At 30.2% G+C, this 15936-nt stretch overlaps 1 protein-coding gene across 1 annotated transcript; it reads right to left on the bottom strand.

Annotated features, from left to right (window-relative positions):
* Positions 1-5592: 5592 nt before the first annotated feature.
* Positions 5593-9988, bottom strand: LOC110665461 (uncharacterized). Its single transcript, XM_021825605.2, has 7 exons — positions 9669-9988; positions 9261-9302; positions 8432-8560; positions 7633-7865; positions 6389-6425; positions 6086-6143; positions 5593-5987 (listed from the first exon to the last, which is right to left on the bottom strand). The coding sequence occupies exons 1-7, from the start codon at positions 9807-9809 to the stop codon at positions 5908-5910; spliced, it is 720 nt and encodes a 239-aa protein (XP_021681297.1). The 5' UTR covers positions 9810-9988; the 3' UTR covers positions 5593-5907.
* Positions 9989-15936: the final 5948 nt, after the last annotated feature.

The raw sequence follows: 15936 nt of genomic DNA, 5'->3' as shown, positions 1-15936 counted from the left end.
ATCTTGCATGTCTGCTATGCTCACTATACAACTCTTGTAGGTGAGTGAGGATGTCTAATGCACTTTGTATTTTCTCATGCTGCTTTTGCAATTCATTTGTCATGGAAGCTAGCATATAGCACCTAAACCTCATATCATGCTCTTTCCATCCATCTAAAGTTTCTTATTCTTCCTGTGAAGCCCCTGCAGGTAAGGGACTAAGAACTCTTGAATCCAGAACATATCCAATACGTTCTAAATTCAGAACAAGCTTTAGATTCCTTAACCAATCAGAAAAGTTTGGACCAATAAGCCTATTATGGTCAAGTATGCCTACTAATACGTTGGATGGATGTGGTTGAGTGCTCATTTTATCATATTTAAAATGCAAAAAATAATGAGATTCAAATTAGCATATTATATCAAGTATATTAACAAAAATGATTATGGTCTTTTAATCAACTCGGTCCTCCCACTAATTTGACGAATCCTACACTTCCAAGGTAGTAAACAGAAATCCCAATTGAGGTGGATTTCTAATGGGTAATTGAATTCTTATAAACTGTTATTCATTCTCAAGTACATCTATTCTTGGAATCATAACAAATTATAAGTAACTCTTTACTCATCACATCACATGTGATGTTCAATCAATTATTTGGCCTCTAATGCTCAAAACCTCAGGTATATTCATTCTTGGTTTATCTTATATTAGTTAAGTTGAGCCCACTAAGTCAGCAAGTATGCAAATTTGAACCTCAATGACCTTAGGTACATTCATTTTTTATTATTAAAGTATTTACATACTCATAACATCTCATACTTAACAATTATTTTAAGAAAATCTCTTAAACCAAATGCACCATTCCTATGTAACCATAGCCAATAATGCAAGTGTTTAAAATTTCTCAAATAATTGCTTTAGTGAAGGGCCATGATGCAATTTTCAAAATTACACCATTACCAACTTAATCATTTTGTTAGATGATTTTCTTAGCCTACCTAATTACTATACAGTCTCACTTTACACATTAACCATTTTCATGCATATCTCATACACACCATGAATATATATATCATACATACATACATTCATACAATGGTAATGTAAAAGGCATGATCATGGACTATTTTATGGGAATTCAATCCTAGCCACAAGGAATGAATTCATGGTATCCTAAGTTACATCCATCTATTTATAGCTTATTCACAATTCTTTAACCCTTGAAGTTTTGCGCTCGCACTGATCTCCATCAATATATTAAGCTCCATTTCTTCTTATAGATCCACCAAGCCAATTACAACATTTATCCTTGGCATACCAAGGTGAAAATACAATGAAATTGAGCATGCAAGCTCAAATAAATAAATTATAACCTAAGAGATCTATCATAACAACTTATAATACAACCCTTGTAAAAATTAAAATAATTATTACAAGTCCATAGAAATAAATAGGAATACAATTACATTGGCCTCCTAAAGTCCATGATCATCTTTCATGCCAATATCCACATATTCATCACATGAACATACTATTTAATATCAAATATCACATATTCAAAATTAAATATAATCACTTATGAATCACATTCACAATCATTTTATATTTAATTTGGGACTTAGATTAAACATTTTAATCACCAAGAAAAGTCATAAAAGTTGATAAACACCTTGATCACGTAATTAGTCTAATAGATATTCCACCTTTGCATAATGGTGCTTCACTTAAAATTTATAATTAACATCAAATAGCACATATTCAAAATTAAATATAATCACTTATGAATCACATTCACAATCATGTTATATTCAATTTGGGACTTAGATTAAACATTTTAATTACCAAGAAAAGTCATAAAAGTTGATAAAACACCTTGATCACGTAATTAGTCTAATGGACATTCCACCTTGGCATAATGGTGCTTCACTCAAAATTTATAATTTTTCTTGGTATATAATGGTTTTAAACATCATCTCATGCATGTCCAACACCATTACACAAGTTAACTCAAAAAGATAAAATTATTTACAAAAACCCAAATTTTGGCCGAATTGAATTCCCTTGGAATTCCAACTTGGCTAAATTGTTATTAACAATTTCTCTTTTGATTTTACTTGTTTCCAATTGCATCCCATGCAACATATAAATGTCCCAAACTGCCTATAGCATGAATTAATGTTCCTAGTAGCAAATTAGGGTGGCTCTTATACCAATTCAAAGAGAAATGCACCAATTGCAAGAACAATTCATCAATAGGTGCAAATATTAGCAATTGAAAATTTTTAATAACCTAGTGTTTCATGCATCATGCAACCATATTAAGTTATTAAAAAACACATCATTTAGTTATACTAAATGATGTTTCAATTGCTAATCAAGCTTAATTGCCATTAGGAAATAATTTTCCCAAATTAAAATAAGTTAGGGTTTTGGAGAATTCTTACCCTAATAGACGCAGAATCAGATTTTAAATACTTAATCGGGGAAGCAAGGCCACCAATTGCTAGCCCTCTAGCTTGTCCACACAAGCTCTTTGATCAAAGCTCCTTGATCAACCCAAAACCTCCTCCTTGTGCTTCCTTATGGTTCGGCCAAGATTAGGAAGGGACGAAGAGTATGTTGTTTCAAGTTTTTCTCTTTTGAAAGTGAGGGGAAACACTTTCTCAATTGTGATTCAAGAGCAACAACACTTGATTCTCTTGAATTCTTAGTTTTAAGGATGAAGATGAAACTAAAGAGAAGGAGGAGAAGTGGCCGGCCAAGAGATGAGAAGAGAATATGTTATTAAATTCTTCTTATCTCATCCTTTAAATGTCTTCATTTCATAATTAATATAAGCTAACAAGTGTGCACTTTCAATTGGCTAATTAAAAATGTTGTCTCAATCTCATTGGTCCACTTGTCCAAGCTTAATATTAATTAAGATATTAAGATTTGATTAATTAATATTAATCATGTCAATTAATTAATTAATTTTCCTCCCATATTTGACCGAGTCAACATGGTCAAACTTTGACAAGTCAACTTGAATACTTCCATTGATAAATTTAATTTTAAGTCATGATAGAGACATTGCAATCTAATTACAAACTAAATTAATTAATTCAATTAATCAATTAAACTAATTAATTAATTAATTAAATTAATTTTGCTTTGATCAAATTGCTCATATATGTGTGACTTATTAGGTTCATTACTAATTGACAATAAAAATAATATTAACTCTTTAATATTATTGGAATCGTTCTAAACTCAAAATGAAATTTCCTTTTCATTCAAGTTCTTATAAGTCATAGTTGATATCTAGTATAATGTGCTATGACTACCTAATTAGTTATAAATTAATTCTCCAATTCATGAACCTTTGATCATACTACTATGCACTAAAATCTCTCCGTTACAAAATCCTAATTCAAACTGGAGTCATGGTTTATGTCAACCTCCAATTGCATTGAATCATATGTTCTCTTTTAATTCCAATTCTCGATTAATAAGACTTTTCTGTCATAAACTTTTTTCTAACTAAGTCTATCTATCCTGGCCAGGAACTTAAATTACCAAGAATAATTAAATAAGCATAGGATTTTATCTCTGTTTACTTAGGGTAACAGATTCCATCTTGACTAACACCTATCTCTATATATAACTAGTCAGAGCCAATACATGCCCATATATCCATACAAGTACAAGTATGAAAGCAATATCAAACTCAAACCACCTATATACAAGATAACTGTGTTATCTCATGTCAAGAAATTATATGCACTATTATGATTTAGATGACTTTATATTGACAAAAATAAAGTCTATGTACAAGTCATATTGTGTCATTAGTTCAACCTACTTATCTTATAAGTGCTCACAATGTTTGTCATATGGCATGAGACTCACCATTCTATCCTATTAGCATCTCATACTAATCCATGGAAACAAATATAGGGATAATCTTTCTAGATAAGTCATGCCCAGTGAGATATCCTAGATTATGAACCAAATTTATAATACTTGTACTAGAATGTTCTGTCATTCATATTCTTAACAACTTAAGAATAGAACATCTAACAAGATATTAAATGACATTTTCAATTAAATTCAAACCATTTGAACATAAATGAAAAGAATAATTGCTATTAAATGAGAATAAATATTTACATGATACAATACAATGATATGCTCTAGGGCATACTACTAACACTTTTGTATAGGATGAAAGTAATTTTAAATGTATAATAACTTCTTCGGAGAGAAATTGCAATAACAATGTTAGAACATGTATAAACTTCAAACGTCCTCACCAAATTGAAAAAGAAATTGTAAAATATCAATTCTCAAAATTAACTGAACTCAATAATAATAAAAACATAAAATTCAGAGGTTAAAAGAGAAAATATCAAATTAAAAAGACATGAAATAAATGAATATTGTCTAACTTATCAAGTATATGAGATTTGAAAACAGCAGCTCCTCCAAAATCTGATTCCCTAATAGCAAATACCAACACAAAAAATAGCTACAATCTCTTTTGATATTTAATTTGGGTGAGAATGAGATTTCATATTATTGCTTTGATAAATTTGTAAAGAAAAAAGGAGAGTACATTTTGATGGAGCATTGCACGAAATCAAGGAAACCACGATATACAGTTTTCAGTTTAATGTTTTTTGTTTTAAAAATCGTTTATCAGGAGAGATAAAATAAAATCCAAAACCCTTTTTATCGAAAGAGTTATCAGCTTTTTTTAATATTCACCTAAAATCTGATTTTAAGATGGGATTATAAAATTAAATTTAGTAATTTTGACTTACTTTTTCAATTTTGTTTGGAGTTTTAAAAATTTTCATTCAAATATATTTGACCTAATTTTGACGCGAATTAATGAATCAGTCATTAATACTAATTTGAAAAATAATTTTATATGAATCAGCGATATAATTTGCAAACTAAATCAATACTCAACTCAACTTAACTAAGCCTTTATCCCAAAAATTTGGGGTCGGCTATATGGATCCGCTTTTTCCACTGTAATACTTCTAAGTCATTGTACTACTAAGTCAATTTTTTTTCTTTCTATCCTCTAACCTAATGTGCTCTACTTGTCTACCAAACCACCTTAATTCTCTCAACTTATCTTCAATTGGCACCACTCTTACCTTTTTATCTAGTCTAGTATGGCCACCATCCACCTTAACATTCTCATCTCTCTTAACTTAGCCAACACTCACTTTAATTTATTACATAAAACTCCCGTAGCACGTCTCCACTTCAACCATCCTAATCCTATGACTAACATCCTCCTCACATCCTCATCTACTTAGATATTTAAAGTGATTACTTTGGAACAATACCACCTATCAACTTGCAATGCATGTATTTACTTAACTTAAACCCTTTGACTCTCCAAAGTTTTAGCTTCCTATTGACTCCTTCTCGTCTCATCTATATCAACATCATATATTCTCTTGTATATGTTTCGTCAGTTGCAAACTAAATCAATAATTTACATAAATTTTCAATAAAATTTTTTTTATTAATAAATAATATTTAATTAGCATTTGACATAAAAATTATATATAGCCATAATAAATATGAGAATACCATTAAAACAAGGGGAAAAAAAAGATCTACTCATAGCATAAAATTAAAACAGTCTACAATAGAGCTTGTAGGATTCCATCACAAAACACCCTATAATTAAACTGCAAGAAAGTAAAACAAGGGTAACTTCATTAGCTCGCCTCACCTTATATCTACACTTCGATTTTTTTTTTTTTAAATAAATAATAAAATAAAAATCTCTCTCCCTCTCTCTAAAATAGGAACTATCAATACAACTTTAATTATCCCCAAAAAATAATTTGCATTGAACTCAATTTTCATCAGATAAAAAAACTATAATGGTTGGAATCTTCTAGGCCTGTGCCATTTCAAGATTTCATGTCCTTTCTTTCTTGTTTAATAGCCTCGTAGGATATCATTACCTCTTTGAACTTGGCCTCATAAAACTCTGCACCAAGTCATGAATAATATGATCTACATTAACACTTCGAAGCTATGGCATCTGTTTATAAGAATATAACTGATAATATAGAATAATATCTAAACCTTTATTATCTTGATTCTGATCTGGATGGAACTCCTTTGCCTTCGCCCTGAATGCTTTCTGCAGGTATGCAAGGAAATCTTTTTCAATATCAGGGGAGCAACAAAATGGAAAAATAATAATAATAATAATAATGATTTATGAGTCATTCAATTGAAATACTAACAAAGCAGTAAAAGGTCAGCAATTAGACGTATAAGGTCAATCATAGAGATAAAGTTAGCTGTTTGGAAATATCAGCTGTTAAAATCTGATCATGAATCTAACATCAGTGAGAAGAGAATGCATTAATCATGAGTAAATACCTTAATTTCAGCTTCAGTATATGGTGTTTTTCCGGACCTGTTGCACAGGAAGAAAAGTAAAGATGTAAATCCCAACTGCTGACAAAGTGCCTAGATAATTAGTTGAATGCATGTTAATGAAGTAAGAAAAAAGTATTGTCATGAAAATTCGGTAATGCTTTTAATTTGCAGCAAGTCAGCAATCATCTGTAAACATATTTAAGAGAAACATACTACCACAGAATTGGCTTGACAAGGAGCCACATCAGCAACCTTCCAATTGGCTCATTACTTGAAACAACCCCAAATGACATTGTTTTTCACTCTATCAAAGCAAAGCTACTTAAACTAAACCTCTCTTGAAAAAAAAAAAAAAAACCCTCAGCATTGGCTCAACAGAAGAAATGCTCCACATCAAGCAAAGATAAAATGTGCCAAGCTTGAGCAGCTTAATTTTCTATTTCTATATAGTTTCAACCTATGACACAAAGCAGCTGCTTGATCCCAAAATAAGAATACATCTGTTTGAGCCTAGTATCTACACTTATTTTGAAAATATAAGGCAGAATTACAATTTAAGAAAAGCCTTAATCCTTTTATCAGTAATTTTGTCTGAGACTTACATTCAAACATGAAATTCAATAATCCTGCATCCCATAGTATCATAATGACACCATATTATTTAACAATTAGGATGTCTAAAGGTCTCAATACAATTGATTGCATTTGAACTCATCTAGGCTGTGAATTGTTTGTATTCAAAATATCTTCTCTCTAGCCCTCACCAACATAGATCTTGGTATTTAGTAAATGGTCTAACCAATAAAAGGAAGATCATGCCATGTTGGGAGCAAATTTAAAAAAAAAAAAAAAAAAAAAAAAAAAAGAAGAAAAATTTCAATATAACATGTTCCAAGTTTCTGGTCCTATTATCAAATCATACCCACATAATAATAGGATAGGATTGAACATTGAAGCATACAACGCCGCAACCAGAAAATAGCTTTTCAATAATTTGCCTTTAAATGCCTACATGTGAGTTGTGACAATCAGTTAAGACCACGATAAATTTGTTTGTTCAAGATATTACTCTTCCGAAATAAGTAACTTTTCACGTTTCAACTAACTCTAATAATACAATATTTACTCAACAATCTAGGAGCTATATATCTGAATAATTTATCAAGACAACTCACAGTAAGCCAACTGAACAAAAATACATTAGATTTGGTTTACTATCAGGCATTGATGACTCTTAGCATTACCTATCAAGGCCCAAAACTGAGTAATGATGTGATAATGGGTAGCTCGCTCTCTCTCTTGGAGTCCTGAAGTTAGTCCTCTGATCACCGAAGGACGTATCAGTCTTCCAATACCAATCATCTCGCTGAAAATGCTGATGATATGCACCTGAACCATTTTGCCTCCAGCTTTCATAGCTTCTCTTGTGCTTGTTCCTCTCTCGGTTAAACACACTTTGCATGCGCCTTATACGTTCCTACATATAATAAAATGATATCATTTTTGCAATCAAATTCAGTTAAGAAATAACCAAGTATAGACCATCAGATCCAAATTGTAAGTTAAGATGTTAAGACAAGAAAAGCATAGGGGAAGAGCTATGCTTATACTACAATCTGTTGCCTAAAAAAAGATAATGGCATATAAGATTCATCAACAAAAGTTCAATATGCAAAAGGCCAATGAACTAAATGATCCATCAACAAAACTCCAACTTGCAGTGAGCAAAAAGAAAGTGGCTGACTTTCAAAAGACTGTCATTTCAGTTTGCCACATTTGGGCCTAAATTTCAAACTGACTATACTATCTCAAAGAAGTTTTGTGACAAACATTAGTTAATCACATTAGGGCAGTAAGAAGTAAGACAATGTGATAAAGGGCTTGTGCCCTAAATAAATCGTGTAAACAGAAATCAATCAAAAATTTGTAGAAAATACCAGAAAGCACATACAATAAACCAAATAAAAAACAACTAATTTTGTAAATTCTACAGACAATTTTTACTAAATAAAACATATAGAGGTATAAATCAAGAGAACTCACTACTCTCTCCATTTCCTCTTCATATTCCTCTTGCATTCGACGATTATACCTTTTCCATGCTTCCTCCTGAAAAGTTGACCGAAAGGAACTGCCTGTTCTTCCTTTCCATGATGATTCTGACCTTTTTAACTATAAGATGCATTTGCAAATATCATCAGCTTGGCAAGCGACATAGACAAAGCTTCATGTAGATATGAAATATATAGAAGCAGACTGTTTGTCCTTCAGATGTAAAATTCAGCTTTAAGCATTTTGAATACTCAACTAAATTCTTGCAAACTTTTTTTTTCTTTTTGCTTTTTTCTTTTTTGTTTGAGAAATATCAAACCATATAGAGTTTCCTAAAAGTTATTGAACTTAAGATTATCAAAAGTTTGTAAAGCTTTAACGGTTCACATAATCAAAAAATGAGATTGTGTCCCTAATATTATTCAAAAAAGGAACTGTATTAGCACATTATTCCTATAATCCATTTGTTTGACTATTTTTGTCTTATATTTGGACACACACATGCAAGTCCCTTTGTGTGTGTGTGTGTGTGCGCGTGCGTGTCCCTTTGATTTACAGAAATCAAGATAATGCAAAATTTAATTAGTTTATGCAAAAAGCCATTAACCATGATGGCATGATCCTAAACTGCTTGGTTGGTAGCTCAACTTGGCTTTGATATTAAACTTGCGCTTTAGGACAAAAAAAATATCATTGTAGAGTGTCACTACAACGTTGTTCTTCTACATGCAACGAAACAAACATGTGATTCAATTTTAACATTATGGCAGGTCAATTTCTGATTACAACACAAAAGGCCAAGCAATATAATGTTGTATACCTGAGCATTGAACCATTCAACATTCCTCCGCAGCTGAACAACCTGCCAGATACAGCCATCAAATAGTGTCTCTAACAGAGCTGGTACACCAACAACTAAATCTAGTTTCTCAGGACCTAATGAATTAAGTAGATATTATGCTTCAGCCACGCTAAACTACTCCATGTTTTATTCAACTAGGCCAAGGAAATCTTACAGTGGTGAGCATAGACAAATATACAAATCAAATTCCAAAACGCAGTTTCAAAATGCCTTACTATTTGCAAACAATAAAACCCTATTTTGAATCATTGTACTCCTCATTCTAATTGCAAATAAGATTTAATATGTCATGATAAGATGAAACAACAAAAATACACACATTTAGCAATCAAAATACATAGAAGGAAGAAGGGAAATAGAACTCACAGCCAAAGTGGTAGCAGTGGCGCCAATTAGACCGAAGAGAAATACTCCCCAAAGTTCGATATAATCGGCTTTCTCTTGATAAGGTCTGTTAGGAGATTGCCATGGATTGTCTTTATCTCGACTAATATCATCGCCTCCCATATTATTAATGCTAATTGAATATTAATTCTCAGCTATTCGTCGCGAGGAAATTACAATTCAAAATCCGAAACCCCAAAACCATAGTTAGGGTTTCTCTTTGACTCTGCGATTGTTGTTGCACCGCCCGTTGTATGGGTTGGGAGCGTGGGAGAAACAATAAAAATGGAAGAATTAATCTAATTGATTAATTAATTTAATTATTTATATTTTAATAAATTTATAAGATAGCCTGTGCCTTTACTTTTAAAATATCAATTAAATTATCATTAGTTTTAATAAAAAAGACCAAAGTGTCTCTAAAGTTTTGTCCTGAAATCTTATTTAATCAACAATTTAGTCTTTAAGCTTTGTTTTAGCAATTAAAATCTTATATTTTTAAAATATGAATCTCATTAAATTAAAAAATTTTAAATTTAAATTATTATTTAAAATATTAATTAATTACTTTAATTTTCTTAAAAATTTTAATTAATTATAAAATTATTCATATATTCTATAAATTTATCCTTAAATATTATAATTATTTACAAATAAACTTAAAATTTGTAAAATTCTATTTCTCATTATTATTTTAATAATATATATATATATATATATATATATATATATATATATATATATATCAATTTTTCATATGTTATATTGTATTGTTACATAAAAAAAGAAAAATAAAATAAAATAAAATATAAATTTGGACACAAATTGTTAATAAAATAAAATATTAGATATTAAATTGTTTTCCAATTAAAAATAGAATTAAAAGAATTTTGATATTTTACTAAATTTAATAGGGAATTAATAGTGACTATAGTAGTAGGGGTTAACTAGTAAGCTTATTAATATATCAATGACTAAATTACTTTATTTTAAAACTATAAGAATTAAGATGTAGGTTTAACAAAATCTCAATGATTAAATGCCTATAAAATAAAATTTCAGTAACTAAATTATTTCTCGATTGAAAATAAAGTTAAGAGTCTTTTTACCATTTTTGTTAGAATTAATAGTAACTTAATTCAAATTTTTATGAAAGAAACTAATTTGTAGGTTTATTAAAATGTTAAAAATTAAATTACTTACTTTTAAAACTACTGTAACTAAATTATAAGTTTAATCAAATCTCAAAAATTAAATTATAATTTAATTACTTAAAATATAATTAGTGAAAATTTTTATTTTTTTTATTTTTTTTAAAATAAATTATTTATAAAATTCAATTAAATTCTTATATAATTATATTTATTTTATTTTTTAAAATAATTTTTTAAATTAAAAATTAAAAATACACTTATATCACGTAATTAAACATTTAATGCAATCATAACTACATCATATATTTTATTATTTTATTTGATAAAAAAATCAATGTAATGAATCATAATTATACAATTACTCAATTATATTTTAAACTCAGTGTTTTAAGTTCGTTTATTATATCAATAAGCCATGATAATTTCTGTTAAACTCATTTAGCTTATAAAAATGAATTTTGTAACACCCTAAATTTTTAAATAATTATTTTATATATAAATTATAATATTTTATTTTATTAAATATTATGAAAATTAAATTGAAATTTCTGAATTTTTAAAATCGGGTTTGATTTTCTTGAGACAATAAATTTCATCAATTTTTAAAAATTAATTTAAAAACTATGTGATAAAATTAAAAATATATTTGAACTCTATAAATTTTTCTGAGTTTTTCGTATTTTTTTTGGAATTTTTGGACTTCGTTTTGAGTCCCAAGACAGAGTAAAAAATTCAATTTCTAGTACCCTAAATCGAACTAGACTAAATAGAACCAGTCAAATTGAAACGGTCTAATCCTTTTTCTTCCCCTTTCCCCTGCGCGCCCGACACTCCCTCTTCCTCTCTCATTTTCTCTCTCCTCTCCCCTCCCCATCGTCAGCCACCACCTCCCCTCCTTTCCCCAGTTGCCAACGCCTCACCTGGAAGCCTCCCCGCTACTGGTCGTCGCCTGGAACGCCGGAAAAATGCGCTTAAAGGAGCCTGCACTCACGCGCGCCATTTCATCTTCTCGGTATGATCACAACCGATCCGGCCACCAATCGAACTGAGTCAAGTCCCAATCACCTTCTACACTTCGAGAGCTTTTCAAAGACACAAAGAACACGAATTTTCGTCGAGCGGTTTGTCCGAATCGAGTTCGGTAAGTTTTAGCCTATTTCGACTTTTGAGCTAAATTTCTCCCAAACCATGTAACACCCCTCACCCGACTACAGTGTAGCCGAGTAAGGCATGTTACAATCTCAACATTTTTCAATTTCATTTCTCAATCATTCATCTCATAATTCACATCTCATTCATATAACTCAATTTCATATTCATTTCCATGCATTATCTATATATTTCAAATCTGACTTCAAATCTATACAATCTCATTCATGCATAAATCATATAAGTAAAATTTTCAAATTTCCTTGATTTACATAATTTACAAAATAATTACAAAATTTCATAATTTACATGATATATAAATTAATTACATATGAAAAAGCTAATTTATTAATTTACATCACATTTATATTAATTATCTGTTCATAATCTACATTACAATGCAATATCTAGCATTTTATACAAAATATAAAATTTGATCTACATGGGCCCTATCTACATGCATTGCTGAGGAGGTGACAAACGTTGACACTCTGCAGATCCAGACTCCAAAATTTACGCTTAGTATTCATTGGCTTTAACTTGACTGCGCGAGGAAACAATTCCATCGCGCTAAGCATTGCTGCTTAGTGGTGCAATAATATAGCAAGAAGATAAAATATACAAATAAAGAAAGAACGAAGCATAATTTGAATATTTAATAATCAATTTAATTTAATACAATGTGTCTAATATTAATTATCTTTTGTTCTAATTTGTTCCGCTTTGGAAGTGTTTAATTCCTAAATTCACAGTGATAATGTATAATATACATAATTAATAAAATACTCAGTTAAATTTATGTTTATATTATCATGTAAGTCACATTTACAATATTTATGTATGGTATAATTTTCTTTGCTAATCTTTTAGCATTTTCTCTATACTTGCTAGGTTGTTTTAGATTATCTCATAATAAGTAAATTTTAATAACGGTCCAGTTCATTTTGATTCTTTCTAATAAATAACTATTCTAATTTATTTTAGGTCATCTCACTCATTTATTTTATTTGATTTCTAATATTTTAAATTGCTAATATTCTTAACTTATCTCAATAAATACACTGCCCAAGTAACCTACGACAGGCTGACTAAACTGGATAACGGGTCGTTGGCACTGGACACCGCGATGCCTCGGGCCGTCATACCATGGGACGCAGAACGTCAACCATGTATGCAGTCAGTATGGCTAAAAAGCCATGATAACACATAATCGGGCATAAAGCCATGAATACAGGCATAAAGCCATGAATGTGGGCATAAAGCCATGAATACGGGCATAAAGCCATGAATACAGGCATAAAGCCTTTCGCAGTACTGCTAAAACAATACCCTATTGGCATGCCAAACTATCCAATCTGACACACATGTCTAGGCAATACAAGGGCACATAATATCATTAAATATTAATATATTGTGTTTTATGAGTTTATTATTTCATGATAAATTTCAATTATAATTCATACATTCATTTGATCATTTATATGATCACAATTTACATCAATTATCCTTTTATACCATTGTACTCAAAATGCTTCTCCTCTCTACAATAATGAGAACTAATGTCTCATTCATGCATTAATATAGTTCCTTTATTCATTCATTATGTTATTCATATTAATCACAATTCTAAACAATGGTTTACATGTGCCATTGTATTCAAAACATTTTTGCTTTTCTCATTTTATACATTCAAGAATCTACTTATGTAATTTCAAATTTTATATTTCCAGTTGAGTTATTAATATTTTATGAATTCCATTTGTGATGGGCATATAAGCCCTAACTATCTATTCACATCAGTTAGGTGACTATTTTTTCATGTTTCAAGTAATCCATAAACATTTCATGGATTTCAAATTTATGGCCTTAATTTCTTTTTAACAATTTTGACTAGGATGCATAGTCTACATTTGTCATACAATTCTAAGCATTTAAGCTTAGAATTGGTTCTAGGTCTTCATCTTAATTTACTAATCATTTTGATTACTATTCCCTTACTAGTCAACCAAAATGTTGACTTTTTCATACTTAATGGATATATTAATTCTAATTACACCAAGATCCCACATTTTGAGTTTTACCTTCGCTAGTACTAATTGTCAATTGCAATTTAAAGTTCCCTAGATGCATTTCTAAATTTTCATACCTTAATTTGTTCTACCAATCTAGTTATTGTACTTTGTGTCTTTGTATTACTATTCATATTACTATTCACTCAAATTGTTGACTTTTTAATACATAATAAATTTATTGAATCTAAGTTCTCAAAGATACCACATTTTGCATTTCAAATTTGTTGGTATTGGTTGCCAATACCATTTCCAAGCTTATTGGATACTTTTGAATTCTTCAAGTTTTGGTGTCACTATTCACCTCATTGGTCAACAAAAATATTGACTTTTGGATAGAAAATAGGTACATGGGTTTTGGCATTCCCAATATGCCACATTTTGCATTTAAAACTTGTTAGAATTGATCACCAAATCCATTTCCAAACTTAGCACTAAAGGGCAGAATTTTCAGTTTTTGTACCATAAGTTTACTGTTCCATTAGGGACTGTTACAGTAGAAATTTGAGGAAATGGTAAACATGAAAGTTGTTCCTTATTTTGTCTAGTTGAATTTCATTTTTTGAATCACTCCATTTGGAGTTTTTTAGCTCCAGATATGATCCAAAAACCACAGCTGGCCAGATTTCCAAAACTGCAGAGTTACCATATCTACAGTAACATGAACAGTGACTGTGATTGCATTTTTGAATTGGTTCTGGCCATAATTTGGAGTAGGTTTCTTCATGAAAGTTGTTTGTCTATGTCTTAACTTGTTGCTGTAAAAATTTCAGGTCAATTGACCATTTCTACAGTGAGTTATGGCCAAATGAACAGTTACTGTTCATTTGATCATTTCTGCAGGTGCTGTTGCAGGGTATCTGGATTGGAGCCAACTTTTGGTCCACTTGCTTTGGTCTTTTGGGCATGGTTTCTTCAGCAAAAATGTGCCATTATAAGTCTAGTTTCATATCCAATTAGCCAAACACCAATTGGACCAACACAGCCAATGATATGGCAGTCCAAACAGGCTGGACTCACAGCCTCATTTCTGCTGTCTTTGGGCAGCCTTCCCATTTCACTTTGCCATGCATTAGCTCACTTCAAATTATGATTAACTTGCCTTAAATGGTCACTAATTGACCATTAGAATGTCCATTAATCATTTCATAAGCCAAGTCCACATTTTACTCCCAAAACCCTAGCTCAAATTCATGGTTCACACAACACACACCAATTAAACATACTAATCACACTTCTCATCATAATCAAGCAAGTTATCCATTTTATTTACAATTAAACACTTCAAATCCTACTCCTACACAAGCTGGCTGGATTCTTAGTCTAACATATATCCATCAATTTCATCATTTATCATGTAATTCTAGTATAACTCACTTTATTTTCATCATTTATCATGTAATTCTAGTGTAATTCACTTTATTTTCATCATTATAAGAGGAAGAAGTAAGAATTTAGCACTAACCTTAGGAGGGCAGAATTTTCCCTTGTAAATTCCTCACTTTCTTTTGTTTTCTTGGCTGCCAAACACCTTCCCAAGAGGTAAGGATAATTTTTAATGAAGAGACTTAAGGTTTAGTGGTGAGAATTCAAGGTTTGGAAGAGAGAAAATGAAATGAATTTTAATGGAGGAAGAAAAGGTTCACGTCTAAAATTGGGAAGAAGAAGAAAACTGCATTTTTCATTCATTTTCTGCCCATTTTATTGATTTTAAATGGGTTATAGCCATGTGTCAACACTTGAGTGGGTGAAGGCACACTAATGACATCATGTGATGTCATAAATTCCCATTTAATTCATTTTTTTTCTTTTCTTTTCTACTCATTTTCAATTCAATTTTTAATGATATTTATTCACATTTTATGTCATAATAATTAT

This window comes from Hevea brasiliensis, chromosome 2, assembly GCF_030052815.1.
Source record: "Hevea brasiliensis isolate MT/VB/25A 57/8 chromosome 2, ASM3005281v1, whole genome shotgun sequence".
Taxonomy (NCBI): Eukaryota; Viridiplantae; Streptophyta; class Magnoliopsida; order Malpighiales; family Euphorbiaceae; genus Hevea; species Hevea brasiliensis.
The sequence above is the reverse complement of the archived record's forward strand: the minus strand, read 5'-3'. Positions and strand labels throughout refer to the sequence as shown.